Source organism: Capra hircus, chromosome 15, assembly GCF_001704415.2.
Source record: "Capra hircus breed San Clemente chromosome 15, ASM170441v1, whole genome shotgun sequence".
Classification (NCBI taxonomy): domain Eukaryota; kingdom Metazoa; phylum Chordata; class Mammalia; order Artiodactyla; family Bovidae; genus Capra; species Capra hircus.
This window is the reverse complement of record NC_030822.1, coordinates 74187315-74203924: the sequence shown is the minus strand read 5'-3', so window position 1 is coordinate 74203924 and position 16610 is coordinate 74187315. Positions and strand designations below refer to the sequence as shown.

At 40.7% G+C, this 16610-nt stretch overlaps 1 protein-coding gene across 1 annotated transcript in view; it reads right to left on the bottom strand.

Annotated features, from left to right (window-relative positions):
• Positions 1 to 16610, bottom strand: part of ARHGAP42 (Rho GTPase activating protein 42) — a 331634-nt gene that overhangs the window by 237527 nt on the left and 77497 nt on the right. Inside the window, exon 2 of the mRNA XM_013969404.2 lies at positions 11859 to 11954. Within this exon, the coding sequence (XP_013824858.1) occupies positions 11859 to 11954 (96 nt within the window). The remainder of the gene's footprint in view (positions 1 to 11858; positions 11955 to 16610) is intronic.

Below are 16610 nucleotides of genomic sequence, written 5' to 3'. Positions count from 1 at the left end.
CAACAACACAAGAGAAGATGCTACACATGGACATCACCAGATGGTCAACACCAAAATCAGATTGATTATATTCTTTGCAGCCAAAGATGGACAAGCTCTATACAGTCAGCAACAAGAAGACCGGGAGCTTACTGTGGCTCAGATCATGAATTCCTTATTGCCAAAATCAGACTTAAATTGGAAAAAGTAGGGAAAACCACTTTGACCTAAATCAAATCCCTTACAATTATATAGTGGAAGTGACAAATAGATTCAAGGGATTAGATCTGATAGACAGAGTGCCTTAAGAACTATGGACAGAGGTTTGTGACACTGTATAGGAGGCAGCAATCAAGACCATCCCCAAGGGGAAAAAAATGCAAAAGGCAAAATAGTTGTCTGAGGAGGCCTTACAAATAGCTGAGAAAAGAAGAGAGGCAAAAGGCAAAGGAGAAAAGGAAAGAGATAACCATTTGAATGCAGAGTTCCAAAGAATAGCAAGGAGGGATAAGGAAGCCTTCCTCAGTGGTCAACACAAAGAAATAGTGATCAATGCAAACAACAGAATGGAAAAGACTAGAGATCTCTTTAAGAAAATTGGAGATACCAAGGGAACATTTCATGCAAAGATGAGGATAACAAAGGACAGAAACAGTAAGGACCTAATAGAAGCAGAAGATATTAATAGGTTGCAAGAATACACAGAAGAACTATACAGAAAAGGTCTTAATGACCCAGATAACCAGGATGGTGTGATCACGCACCTAGAACCAGACATCTTGGAGTGCGAAGTCAAGTGGCCCTTAGGAAGCATCACTACGAACAAAGCCAGTGGAGATGAAAATTCCAACTGAGCTATTTAAAATCCTAAAAGATGATGCTGTGAAAGTGCTGTACTCAATATGCCAACAAATTTGGAAAACTCAGCAGTGGCCACAGGACTGGAAAAAGTCAGTTTTCATTCCAGTCCCAAAGAAAAGCAATGCCAAAGAATGTTCAAACTACTGCACAATTTCACTCATCTGATGTGCTAGCCAAATCATGCTCAAAATTCTCCAAGCCGGGCTTCAACAGTACATGAACCGTGAACTTCCAAATGTTTAAGCTGGATTTAGAAAAGGCAGAGGAACCAGAGATCAAATTGCCAACATCTGCTGGATCATGGAAAACCCAACAGATTTCCAGAAAAACATCTATTTCTACTTTATTGACTATACCAAAGCCATTTCCTATGTAGATCACAGCAAACTGTGAAAAATTCTTCACGAGATGGGAAAACCAGTCCACCTTAACCCACCTCCCGAGAAATCTGTAGCAGGTCAAGAAGCAACAGTTAGAACCAGACCTGGAACAACACACTGGTCCCAAATTTGGAAAGCAGTACTTGAAGGCTGTATATTGTCATCCTGCTTATTTAACTTCTATGCCAGAGTACATCATGCAAAATACCAGGCTGGATGAAGCACAAGCTGGAATCATGATTGCTGGGAGAAATATCAATAACCCCAGATATACAGATGATACCACCCTCATGGCAGAAAGTGAAGAGGAACTAAAGAGCCTCTAGATGAAAGCGAAACAGCAGAGAGAAAAAGTTCACTTACAACTCAACATTCAGAAAACTAAGATACGGTATCCGGTCCCATTACTCAATAGTAAAGAGATGGAGAAACAATGGAAACAGTGAGACATTTTTTGGGTTCCAAAATCACTGCAGATGGTGACTGCAGGCATGAAATTAAAAGACACGTGCTCCTTAGAAGAAAAGTTATGTCACCTAGACAGCATATTAAAAAGCATAGACATCATTTTGCCAACAAACGTCTGTCTAGTCAAAGCTATGGTTTTTCCAGTGGTCATGTATGGATGTGAGAGTTGGACTATAAAGTTGAGCGCGAAAGAATTGATGCTTTTGAGCTGTGCTGTTGGAAAAGACTCTTGACAGTCCCTTGGACTACAAGGAGATCAAACCAGTCAATCCTAAAGGAAATCAATCCTGAATATTCATTGGAAGGACTGAGGCTGATACTGAAACTCCAATACTTTGGCCACCTGATGTGAAGAACTGACTCCTTGGAGAAGACCCTGATGCTGGGAAAGATTGAAGGCAGGAGGAGAAGGGGACAACAAAGGATGAGATGGTTGGATGGCATCACCGACTCGACAGACATGAGTTTGAGCAAGCTTCTGTTGAAGGAAATGGCAACCCACTCCAGTATTCTTGCCTGGAAAATCCCATGGACAGAAGAACCTGGTAGGCTACAGTCCACAGGGTGCAAAGAGCCAGACATGACTGAGCGACCTCACTTCTATCTTTCTATCTTTCGGGAGTTGGTGATGGACAGGGAATCCTGTTGTCCTGCAGTCCATGGTGTCCCAAAGAGCTGGACATGACTGAGCGACTGAACTGTGCTAACTGTGCAAAACTCCACATCAGCAAGCCAAAACTTAAGTTTCCAGGCTGGCTCTCCCAAAATATAAGGCCTAGGTGAACCAATCACCCTGGCTTGCTCAGCACAAGTTACTTACCAATTTCTAAAGATTCCCTTTGCTCCATATAAAGAAGCTTTTGTGTGTGCATACTAAGTCACGTACAACTTTTTGCAGTCCCATGGACAGTAGCCCACCAGGTTGCTCTGTCTAGGGAATTTTCCAGGTAAGAATATTGGAATAGGGTGCCACTTCCTCCTCCACACATCTCTTGTGTCTCCTGCATTGGCAGGTGGATTCCTTACCACTGCACCACCTAGGAAGCCCCCTACATAAGGAAAGTAATCAGCAAACCTGTAATCACCCTGAAATAAGCCTTTTTAAAGTCATGTCGTCCTCTAAAGAAAAGATACTGCTCCCAGTTTATCCCTTAGTCTATACACTCCATGAGGGCAAAAGCTCTGACTACTCTTTCTCCACCAGGTCACTGGAGATGGGCACAGAGCTGCTCACCTAATAGGTAGTCAGCAAACATTGAATAAACTAAAGAACATTAAAACATTTAGCTCTGGTCCCGATATTTACAAATATTAAGATATTTGTTTCAAATCATTCTCAATTATATGCAAAAGCTGCATATATGTCTGTGCTATATTTGTGAATAAACAGTTGACTCTCTGTATCCACAGGTTGAGCACCCTCAGTCAGATTCAACCAACTGTGAACTGAAAATATTTGAGGATATAAAAAATTCCAAAATTTTTCAATAAGCAAAACTTGAATTTACCACTTGCTGGCACCTATCTACATAGCACTTACATCAAAATTACAACTACTTGCGTAGTGTTTATATTGTGCCAGGTATTATAACTAAACTAGAGATAACAAAGTATATACACAAGAGGACTATGTAAGTTACATGCAAACACGATACCACTTTACATAAGGGGCTTGAGCATCTAAGAATTTTGGTATCCATGAAAGCTCCTGAAACCAACCCTTTGAGGGATGGCTATATAAACTATTTTCTCTCTCAAAATTTAGTTTATTACCATGTTGAAAAGAATCATCTAGATATAAGCAAATATGTACATATTTTATTTTTTAACATATGATCCTAAAATTTTATTTATGTACCTTAAAGTGATTTGTTTCTATAAACGCTTACTAGATTTTCCAAGTGGATTTTTACGCAATAAATATTTAGTAAGCTTCTGCTACAAACAAGGTGCTAAAGAATTTTGCAGGAATCTAAATGTGAGAAAACTTTCTGACCTCAAAGAGCATATAATTTGCTGGAGAAGATAAGAGACCTGCGTTTTCTGTGAAAAAGCCAACCACTTTTTGTTTAGTAAAACAAATCACAGAAGACAGAAAGGGGTTCTAATGTACATCAGTAAATTAAAAGAAAAATTTTTTTCTTTCAGATGTGCCTTTTAACATGAAAAGTTTCTCTTTTTTATTTCAGATTCTGGAAAAACAATCTAAGCCTTTGAATTTCAAATTAAATCAAATAAAGTTCTTTAAAATATAGAGATAATATGATGAAAACATCTCTCTAAAATGGCATGTTTTTTTAAAGACAGGAACTCCACCTGAAATGTGCAACTTTCCCAGCTGTTTCAATCCTTAATTGTGGGTGGTTTCTGTGTGGGTGCAAAAATAAGGGTGGTAAAAGAAAATGGAAAACAATAATTCAATTGTCCAACTGAGAGCCATAAAAAGTCAAATATGCTTTCTCCACAGAGTTCAAAAGAAAATGTTATTTATATAAACAATTTAGGCATTTGGAAATGTTCCACTTTAATAGAGGACTTCCTGATTTATATAACCACATTTAAGTGGGTTGTAATGAAGGTCTGTAATAACTGATGGATTTTCTTTTGACTCAGCAAATGAGAAGGTAATTTGTTTCCTAGAATTTAATAAAATCGCAGGGTTTTGTTGTTTTTTTTAAGAGTTCACTTGTGGTTGGTAATGGCATTGTCTCTGGTTTGCTAACTTTTTCCTAAGAGAGGCCCAAGAAGAGTTTCAGGCCATGCTCTACCTTATGCATCCTGCCATCATCAGATAATAGTGATCTCTATGGATGAGGATTTGTAGCTCATAACTGAATCCTTAGGAAAATCTTTACAGAAGCATTTTCAATTTTGTAGCTTAATAACTGAATTTTGTTAGTTTAACTTGAAGAAAATAGGTGTTTTTTTCTTAGCTAAAATCATTTATGATTTATGTTTTATTGTTTAAGTGAATTTCCTGAGATTTATAAATATATTGATCCTTTTTAACCTGAAATATAGATTACTATTTCTCAAAGTGTTTCTATTCTATAAAGGAATCCTCTCAAAACACACAAAGAAAACTGTTTGCATACCACCCACACTAGACCATATTCTTGTTTATCACTTGGAAAATTTGATGAAACACTGACTTTCCATGAGACCTAACAGATGCATTCTCAAAGGCAATGGATGTATTTGATAAAGATTTATGCATTTGCCCCCAGCCTGCAATGCAGGAGACCTGTGTTCAATCCCTGGGTCTGGAAGATCCCCTGGAAAAGGGAATGGCTACTCACTCCAGGATTCTTGCCTGAAGAATTCCATGGACAGAGGAACCTGGCAGGCTACAATCTATGGAGTTGCAAAAAGTCTAACACGACTGAGCAACTAAGCACAATTCCTCTAACAAGGAAAATGAAAATTTTCAAATACTTCCCTGAAAAATGTCTTCTACTTCACACCCTCTGAGAAGGCATTCATGATCAGTTTCAGGCTTCTGTTCGTATTCTTGGGCAATTTCACTTAATCACTGTGTTATACTGGTGCACACTTAGCTTCAGAAAAGTAATCTAACAACAAATATTTGCACCTGGGTAAAACACTGTTTGCTCAGGAAGATACAATAAAGTCCCTGTGACATAAAAGGTCAGTATTTTAAATTCGTCTCCTATAATCTTAACTTTCAGGAGAAAAGAATTCAAAATATAAGGCACACTCCAGCCAATTCAGTATAGAAAACTTAAGAGTTCAAGTTACCAACTGTCAGTATGTACACATATGATTCACATGTAGACTTTCATGTAAAAGGGCTTTTAAAAAATATATTATGCTCTTCATTCTAAGAACTATTAAGCACTCACCACTGTTATGGCTATGTCTGCATATCTGCATTCAAAACAGAGACCTGAACACAGACACATGAGTTATGTCAGACCTATCTGGACAATTATTATGAAATATATTTTGATCTGAATCACCTACTTGATGGCCTCATTTCTCCACTCTGAGTTAAGAGCAATAACCTTAGTTGACAAGAGGTTGGATGTTGCCTGTCTGTCTCTACCACAGGAATTTTCTCTTTAGGTGTGTCTAAAGGAGTAAGTCCCCACCTAAAATATTTACTAGCAAACTGCCTCTCCTTCTTGGTAAATGTTTAATCTCTTGAGTGCAAAGGTCATATGGATGGGCCAGGACTTTCCTGAGCACTGCAATAGGCCATCACAGAACATCATTAACCAAGCTGTTTATAACAAACCACAACTGGACTTTCCAATAGTTTCCAAGATTACATAGAATGAATGAGCTTTGCTTCATATTAATGACTAATATTTTTACTGGCACTGGTTCAGCATGACTAACAATATTTGATTTTTATTTGATTTTGTTTTTAATCTAGACTTCTTTTAAGACTTGGTTAAAAGTGTTTTCAAACTATAGGCACTGAGTAGGCAGGAAAAAATATATAGTCACTTGCAAGCCCCAAACTTGGTATGGACATAAATTCTGAAGTGATATACTAAGATTTACAGACCATTATTATCCCATACTCTAAAGTGCTAAATTAACCAAGTAAAAACCACCACCTCAGACAGATTCACAGTAATATCTTTGAGCTTCTACTTGCTTGAATGAACCACTATAGAGTTTTCAAAAGAATAATGTTTTTATGTTCTGTAGAGAGTATTTTATTAACTACTAGTAGTAAGGTTTTAGGGATGGACACATAACATCATCAGTTTCCAGGTATGTACCAGGGTTAATGCAGCAGGTATTATCTTCTGTATAATTATGGTTATGCAATAGATACATTTTGTATCCAGTCTGCCCCAGTGGTAAAGAATCTGCTTGCCAATGCAGGACACACAGGTTCAAATCCTGGTCCAGGAAAATACCCTGGAGAAGGAAATGGCAAATGGTATTCTTGCCTGGGAAATCCCATGGATAGAGGAGCCTGGGGTCACAAAGAGAGACTACACAACAGCTAACCATATAAATATGTTATTTGAGGAGCACTGACTGTTACGCCAGTTTGTGATCGCTCTTCTCTCTTCCATCATCAGTTTCTAAGCCCCAAGTGTCCAGCTAATCAAGTCCTAACTTACTGCTAACTCAGCGTCTTTCCTCAGTCCAGAAAAACAAAGCAGCATAAAAAGTGGACAATTAGAACAGCTGCCGGAAGTTAAGCTGGATGGCCTCCCGTTGGGCCAGCGCCGTGGTGGGCAGATAAAAGGAAGCAATCAAATGCTCAGAGGCAGCTCAACCATCCTCAGGGGGAGGAGGACTTGTTTCTTGCTGCTCTAGGATGAGAAGGCGGTGTTCCAGGTAGAGTGCAGGGTGCTGTGCTGCTTAGGACTTCAGTTCTGGAAACAACTGACCTGTTCTGTGAGCCACAGGAATTCCCCACTGGGTCCCAGACGACTAATCCCATTTTGCTTCCTTCCGAGCCAGCACTGTCTCACTGGCACCAAGAAAACAAACAAACCTGCAAGCAAAAAGCCAGAAGGGTGGGAACAGATGGGGACCGCTGAAGAGTGGGTCTGATTTACGGGACAGACACAGGCCCACGGGTCTCACGAACTCCCGGAACAGCTTACACAGGTTCACTTGTGACCCTGATACAATAACAGCACTCTCCTTTCCTTACTTTGCTCAAAATCTGTTTTTCACTTTATTCTACTATAAGCACACTGAAAGCAGACATCTTACTCATCTTCCACCCACTCTCACCACCATAACTTGTACACAGAAAAGTCCACAAATGTCTTTATAAGCGATTTTTCAGAGACATTGCTTGCTTATAAAAGAGGAGCTTTTTTGTAAGTCACTGTTTGCCGTGATTGTAAGTGATCATTGTAAGTCTCAAGGCTGCTCTGGCTGACGATATTGTGACTATTACTCATCGCGAACCTTCACAGCTGTCCCCTCTTCACGCCTCTTTCATTAAGTCAGAAGAATAAAGAAGAACCTGAAACTAGGGCTTCAACAAGCTGTTTTAAAGGCAGCCGAAATTTTGCATCTTTCCATGTGGAACTGGAGCTGACGAAGGTAAGGATAGTTCTTCCACTCCATCCACACCAGCCTTACCCATTATCCTCAGGGATACATTCCTAGATCACTGTCCTTGGTACACAGCTGTGTTAGCCTCACAGTCTTTTACTTTCTGTTATATACTAGTTATATTTAACTATTTACAGTGCATTTGGTGGTGCAGTAAAAGGATAAAAAGTGCCGAATGGTGAGGATATGGGAATATATCTATATTTTTACAATAGTTTCGGAGATAATTTTTGCTTAGAAATCTCTGTGCTCTAAGTTAAGTTTTCCTATCAAAGCACTGGTGTTTAAATCGGATTCCCAGTAGGAGCTAAATAAGTCTCTTAATTTAAAAGTAGTGAGCAATAATATCTTTCCCCTATATAGTATTCACCTTCCATTTGTCCAGCTCGGATCTAATTCCAAAAAGCCCTGAAAGCATTGGAACTTAATATTCTTTGCCTATCACAGTCTTCACTTCCCTGGTGGTTCAGTGGTAAAGAATCCTTATGCCAATGCAGGAGTTGCAAGTTCGATACCAGGAAGATCCCTGGAGGAGGGCATGGCAACCTACTCCAGTCTTCTCTCCTAAAAAATTCCATGGACAGAGGAGCCTCACAGACTACAGTCAATGGGGTCACAAACAGTCGAACACGACTTAGTGGCTGAACAACAATCATAAGCCTTCACATAGTGATCAATTCACACCTTTCCAATCTAAACTGCAAGAGCCAAAATAATAACATCCATTCAGTCAAAGTGGAAACAGACAGAGCACAGTTGAGATATCAAGTTCACCATGACCAGGGAAAACTGCCTACTATCGACCCACCTGCAAGGTTGAAAAGCGTAGTGATTAAAGTCCCCTACCTCTGCTGTTACACTGTATGGCTTCAAAAAAGTTTTTTAAGTAAGAAACTTAATGGGAATTATGAAGAAATGACTTAGCAGCAGCAGCAGTATTTATTGTACTGTTAAAAAGTAAAAGACCAACTAGAAGCAACCTGAGTGTACCAGAGTATTTCATAAATTCATGTATAAAAACCTATGTAATATTTTAAAATCATAAAATGAAAAAGTATAATACCTACAAAAAATCCAGAAGTATTTGCTATAAATCTCTTTATAAAGAAGAAATACATTGTATATAATATATAGCTATATGCAGTATAACTATATATGAGTATATTAGAAAAAGATACACATAAATGAAAAAAATAACATTTATAGGCAAAATTATGTCATTTATTCAACAATTTAACCAAGAGTTTACCAAGAGTTAACCAAGACCCTGGATCAGGTGCTAAAGTGAAATGACTGAAAGGAAAAAAGAAAACAAAGGAAAAGATCTGGCCTCTGTCTTCTTGCACTTTACAGTCTCATTCAATTCAGTTCAGTTCAGTCGCTCAGTTATGTCCAGCTCTTTGCAACCCCAAGGACTGCTGCATGCCAGGCCTCCCTGTCTATCACCAAATCCTGGAGCTCACTCAAACTCATGTCCATTGAGTCGGTGATGCCATCCAACCATCTCATCCTCTGTCGTCCCCTTCTGCTCCCGCCTTCAATCTTTCCCAGCATCAGGGTCTTCAATGAGTCAGTTCCTCACATCAGGTGGCCAGAGTATTGTAGTTTCAGCTTCAGCATCAGTCCTTCCAATGAATATTCAGGACTGATTTCCTTTAGGATGGACTGGTTGGATCTCCTTGTAGTCTAAGGGACTCTCAACAGTCTTCTCCAACACCACAGTTCAAATGCATCATTTCTTCGGTGCTCAGCTTTCTTTATGATCCAACTCTCACATCCATACATGACCACTGGAAAAACCATAGCTTTGACTAGATGGACCTTTGTTGGCAAAATAATGTCTCTGCTTTTTACAGTCTCATTACTAAGTGGAAATAACTGCCATTATATGAGTATGTGGGTGTTCTTTTTTCTAAATAACAATGCTACTATATTAACATTTTAGTAATACAGTCTAAGCTTTTGTCTCTGAGGTATGTGTTACAAAACCTATGTTGGGGGCTAGACACTTATGATAGAGACGTCACGAAGTGGCACACAGGATGACGCCATCGTTCCGGCTGTGGGTGTCATGTGACCCCTGATGCATCCTGCCCCACTCGCCTGTGAATAGGAAGTCACATGGCCAGGGGTCCACCTGGCAGCCCTCTCCTCCTTCTGGGAGGCTCCCTACCTACACCTCCCCAAAGTCAGGCTTAGCCACCCTCCTCCACAAACCTGAGGGCGGAGGGAGCCCCTGGCGATCCTAACACCAGCCACCTCCACACCCCGAGTACCAAATGTTCCCAAAGGGGTGGGCAAAGCATCAACTGCCTGGCAGGGGCCTCTGCAAGAGCCTGGCCTGGCCACACAGGGTCCATACGACGTGAACCACACAGCAGGAGCTGCGTGTCTGCGGACGGGCAGGTGACTTCTCCAGAAGGGGCCTTTGTGACTGTCACAAGCTAAAGCCGCCCGAGGAATCAGAAACTCTTCCGGCTTTTCTTCTTGAGAGCCCTTTCCTTTCACAGCGGGGTTTGGACTTGATACTTTAGGTTTTCAAAAACAATAAAAATATTGAGAAATATGTATATACCTGACAAAACTATAAAAGAAAAAGAAAATTCAGAAGAAGGAGAGAAATATGATTGTGGGGAAGCGTGTCAGGGATTCCAAAGTCCTGCTACTCAAAGAGAGGTCCGTGGACCAGCCTTCAAGTGTGTCAGAAATGCAGAAACCACACCCCACCTGAGATCTTCTGAATTACAGTCGGCATTTAATGATATAACCAGGTGTATCATATACATATTACAGTTCAGGAGTCTATTGTAAATCCTTACAATATTCTATTTTTATCTGGAATGTGAGTAAATTGATATATTATTCTCTAAAATGTATACACATATTTTATACAGTCTCCTGACTGCCTTGAAAATCCCATAGACAGAGGATCCTGGTGGGCTGCAGTGCATGGGGTCACAAAGAGACCGCCACGATTGAAGCCACTGGGCACAGCTGACTGCCTGACTCTAACCCAACCTACAGATTGACCCCATATCTACAAGCTGACAAGCAGGGATTATTAAAATGTGGGGGAAAGAATGCTACATGAACCAGACCTTCAACCAGTAAAAACTCAGCTACAGATAAAACTTGAGATCACGAAACCCAACCTTTTCACTAACGGGAAATGAAACCACCCGATTCAGGAAGGGGCATGCTTTCTCCAGGGCTGTACTGCTAAATATGAGGGAAAACCAGACTAAGTCTCAAGTCTCCTGATCTCAGTAATGTTCTCTGTTCTATACTAATACTGGTTAACACATCATGACTAATACTGTTTTCTTTATAAAGAAATACTGAAGTTAAAAGAGAAATCAGTAGTAAGATTTTAAAAAGTGAGATAATTCTTAAACTAATACCTTGTATATTTAATAATAGATAACCAATATGTATTTGTTTGAATGAATGATTCACTTTTGTTTTCCTTTTTTTTTTTTTGCTACAACCCGCTGCTGTGGGATCTTAGTTCCTAGACCAGATATTGAACCAGGCCCTGGGCAATGAGAATGAAGAGTCTTAACCACTGGACTGCCCAGGAATTCCCTGAATGATTCACTTTTAGGCAAGAAAAAAGGATGTTATCTGTATCTTCTCTAAGGGCTGAGCTGAATTATACAATGATTAATTTCCTTATGGAAAAAACCACAGACCTCAGTTTTAAAACAATTTATAACACTCTTCCACAGCAACCAAAAATCACCCTTACACTTTTATCAAAGTCAGAATATTTGACATACTTAGTAATTGGTCGGAGAAGGCAATGGCAACCCACTCCAGTACTCTTGCCTGGAAAATCCCACGGACGGAGGAGCCTGGTAGGCTGCAGTCCATGGGGTTATGAAGAGTCAGACACTTACTGAGTGACTTCCCTTTCACTTTTCACTTTCATGCATTGGAGAAGGAAGGGCTGCTGTCTATGGGGTCGCACAGAGTCGGACACAACTGAAGCGACTTAGCAGCAGCAGCAGTATTTGGGTGTATGTTTTCTGTTTGATTTCAATGAAGTTATTATCTGAAGTAAGACTTTTAAAATTATTACTTAGGATATTGAAAAACAGCAGTACTTACCGATACTAATTTCATCATCTGTTTCAGCATCACCGATACATTCAAACTGGAAATCCTGCAGCGACTGGGAAAATTTCTGTACTGCCATAGACAGATCTGTAATTAAAAGTTTAAAAACTTCAGTTTTTTAAAAATCCTAAGGTGAAGATACCATGAAATACTCAAGATTTTCCACATGTATTTATATAATTTTGGTGCTAATGCTATATTAACCAGAATCTTTTGCAATACCAGCTCGACAAATTTAAACAAAATTTAAAGAGACTACAAAAGAAATGCTTTAGGGATTAGATCTGTTCTGCTTCCAAAGGAGATCTGCCCACTTCAAAAAAGTTTTGGTGCTAGTTGTGCATTATCTGGAAGTCAATCTCCCAAAGTTTTTATCGAAGAATTACCATTCACTACAAATGGACCATTTTTGTTTAAAAAAAAAAAAGAAGAAGAAGAAGGAAAGAATTCTACTGGGGTTACTACTGGTGGGGAGGAAGCATTGAATCTTTGATTAGAAAGTGTCACTGATGTTATCCTACACAGACTGTGGAGGACATAGGGAATGTGCTTTTACCAATAAACACATTCTCCTTATAAGCTGAAAGTACATCTGAAAAGTTGTTTACAAATAACCTTGTGATTTATAGGAGACCTCATGTTAAACATACTCCTCAGTCCTGACTTCAGTCTGAACAAAGTCCAGAGAGTAACTAAATCCAGAAGAAGAAGAATGCTTTATTCATCGAGAGAATAAAGAAAAGCCCAGAATAATGAGAAGTAAATCCCTGGGAGGCAAAAGCCTAGGATGCACCCTAACAGAGACTAAGAATGCAGACGCTGGAGCCAGGCAGCCTGGGTTGAAATCCAAGTCCTGCCATTTACTCATTATGTGACCTTGGGCAAATTTTTTAAACTCCTCTGGGCCTCTGTTTCCTCATCTATAAAGAGTGAACAACAGTGGCATAACCACTTTATAGGGTTCTTTTGAGGATTAATTAACATAACACTTGCAAAGCGTTTAGAACAGAGTCTAACAATAAGCACTATTTATGTTTGTTCACTAAAATTAAAAATCAATCTGACGGTACAGCATCAGGGCGGCTTGAAAGGTCCCTCCTTTCAGGGCTGCTGTGATCATCCATGCTAATCCTTCACAGAAGTCTGCGCCAGTAGGAAAACTCATTTTTCTAGAAGTCACTCTGGTGGTAGCGGTTTAGTTGCTAAGTCATGTCTGACTCTTTGTGACCCCATGGACTGTAGCCCACCAGGCTCCTCTGTCCATGGAATTTCCCAGGCAAGAATAATGGAGTGAGTTGCCATTTCTTTCTCCAGGGAATCTTCTTGACCCAGGGATCCAACCCACGTCTCCTGCACTGCAGGCAGATTCTTTACAGTTGAGCCACCAGGGAAGCCCATTGAACACAGCTATTATACATCAAATGATATGAGATACAGAAAGGTGAACAGATGGGAACACATCACATATGTGTGATTTTTGCCTGCTAGAAACTTAAGAGGAACATAGATCCATATTAGTCACAAAGTCAATTTTCTATACAAAGGCATCTCATATGTGTTGAGGTAATTTGGTGAAGTTTTATTTTGATTTCAAAACAAGACTTCACAGTGGAAACGGCCATCACTCTACACTTCATTTAATGTTATCTCCTGGGGTTCATATCTGCCACCTTGAATGCTTACCGCTGAACTCAAGCAGTCACACCTGACGAAGACCCTCTCCCTGACCAGTCTTCAGTCAGGCTCCTCGGAGCCTCCTTCTAGTCCAGGCCTCTACCTAGGCTCCCTAGCCTCACTGTGCCTCCCTATCCTAGTTTTAGTACAGATTCTGCCAAGTCAGCGTAGACAGATTCCTGACTGGATATCTGACCAAGTTCCTCACCCCACCTGTGATACTAAAGTCCTCGACCTGCCTCCACCAAGAACTCTCCCACCCTTTACATCTTCTCTTAGTGATTTTCCATCCACTGACAGGGCCCACCACCCAGAGGGTTCCTTGGCTGCATAAATCCTCATTTGCTCCTGTTACATTCAGAGCTGAACCTGAACCCTTTCCGCTACTGTAACACTCTTGATATCTATAGCAAGTCCTGAGTAAAGTCCTCCTTACCACTGTAACTAGTATTAGAATTTTTTTTTTTTTCTTTAAGAGAACTGTGGCCTGGTGTCTAGGCCTGACACCAGAACTTAACTGTAAAAACTCACCACTCAGAAACCTCAAGCCCACTTACCGATCACAGTAAGGGCCCACAGAAGACTAGGTCTCCAAACACGAAGGTCACTTAATGCCCTCTGTGAACCCAGAAATTACCAACACCCCCACCACCACCAATTCTGAAGACCATAGGCCTTGAGCCTCAGAGAGGCTTTTAACACACACACACACATAAACATGAGAGACTGAGATTTTCTTAAATCTTGTTTGAAAAAATAAATCATGCTCTGGAAAGAGGGTGTTACTACTCACAAACTAACCCTTCTCCCCAAGAAGGTTTGTGGCCAGCTGCACATCTACCTAAGAAGTGTTCTGAATTTAATGGAATGGAACAGTCTGTCTGCCAGCTTAAGAACAGTCCTGCTTTGGGTTCTCAGGAAAAAAACTGGAAAGAGCCTCCCTAGCGGATTGTTAGTCAATGAGGAAAACAAAGGCTTCATCAGAACTAGACCTCCCGCGCTAGCTGTGAGACTTTAGGCAATCATCCATCCTTCACAAGGCCTGCTTTTCTCACCTTTGCAACAAAGGGGCAATATGGATCTCAGAGGTTGTTATAAACATGAAGTGAGGTCTGTGCCTGGTACACATTAGACAACTTGCTGCTGCTGCTAAGTCACTTCAGTCGTGTCCAACTCTGCAACCCTGTGGACAGGAGCCCACCAGGCTCCTCTGTCCACAGGATTCTCCAGGCAAGAATATAGGAGTGGGTTGCCATGTTCTTCTCCCCAGGCAACTTAATAAATGTCATCAATTGTTATCTTTCAAGCTCAGCTCAAAAGGTGAGAGAGTCAAGTGATTTTTCGGACAGAAAGGGGCTTCCCTAGTGGCTCAGCAGAAAAGAATCCACCTTACAATGCAGGAGATACAGGAGACTCGGGTTCAATCTCTGGGTCAGGAAGATCCCCTGGAGAGGGTATGCATGGACAGAGGAGTCCATAGGGTTGCAAACAGTGGGACACAACTGAAGCTACTGAGTATGCACATGACAGACAGAAGGGACCCATGCGTGCAAAGATATGCAGTTACCTGACATTACAGAGCTCTGGCTAAGGGTAAAGAAATCTTAACACCTGTACCAAATGTTCTGAGAAGACACACACACCCAACAAATCAAAGCTGTATGCAGGCTGAAAAATTATCCTAGGAGTCTGATGTGTTGTGTTCCTGAGACACTGGGACTCGAAGTCATAGATGAAATTCCTACAGCAGAGAAGGGGTAGTGGGTAATACGGGTGCATCAGGAAGCTTAGAAATCTTGGAACAGATAGCCTTCCTTCTCTCCCCTCATCACAAGTTCCTGCGCGTCTCCCCGCAAACTCAAGGAGCTACCTGGAAGTTCTGTCCTAGGAAACTCCTGACACAAACCCTCACAACAGGACATGTCTTCCAGGACCATTCTTTGCTTCCCGTGGCCTTGCTTCTCAACTGAGAAAGGCAAGCTGCCTCATCTTTTCACTGAGATCTCAGTGAGGACACTGCACAGATTCCCATCCAGAAGAAGAACACAGGAGCCCACCATCAACCCAGAGTATGGGCTCCAGTGGCAGATGATGTGGGCTGGCTTCCCACCTCTACCAGGCAGTGTGGCATGGCCGGGGGCCACCTTCATAGCCCTTCTGGACCTCATCTATTGAGTGGAACAGAACCCATCTCCCAGGGTCACTGTGAGGACTAAGTGAGTTAATACAGATGAAGCACTCAGAACCGCGTCTGACACGTAGCGAAAGCATTTTAAAAGCGTTGGCTATTTCCATGCTGAGCGTCTCAGAAAAGAGAGGAAACGTTTAGTTTTCAGGAATGAAGCTGGCAGCTAGTCGGCCTCAGATAACCTTGGCAAGTGCTCAATATAGTAGTCTGTTGATTGCAGTTTCAAATTCTCTCTTGATGCACTGCAATCAAGCCGTAACACAGACTACCTGATTATTCAGTGTTTCTGCATGAGGGATGGGCATCTATTTCAATGCTGGATAGAATCAAGAATGCGTGAATGATCCTTTTTGAAGCGTAATGAGACAGGACTGTACAGGAAAAGATGGTTCGCAACTAGTTCAGATTAATTCCAAAAATACAGGGGAAGTTCAAAAAACGACTTATTTTCAACTTCAAGTGCCTGGGATCCTCATTTTCCTTTCATTTGTTCTCATTTCCCAAAAACCAAAGTAACAATGAGGTAAAAAATATGACATTATCTTATGATATTTTCTGGCAATCATATGGATCAATCTGAAAAATGAGGAACCCAGATCACACTTTTAATCTTGACTCCATCCCCTACTGAGTGCAATTCTGAACTAAAAAGAACACCTTTCACTGACATCACTCCATGGAACACATTCTTCCCTAATTGTCTAAAGTTTCTAAACAACATTCAGATGCACAAAACAGAAGTACTGGTCCTTGTAAATAAAATTGATTTACATACGATTACATAGACCTTGAATGTAAAACCTAATTCAGTTCTTACAGTTTATTGTTGAATTTCAAACTCTCAAATTGTGTAATGATAGGAGTTACATTTCTCTTAAATA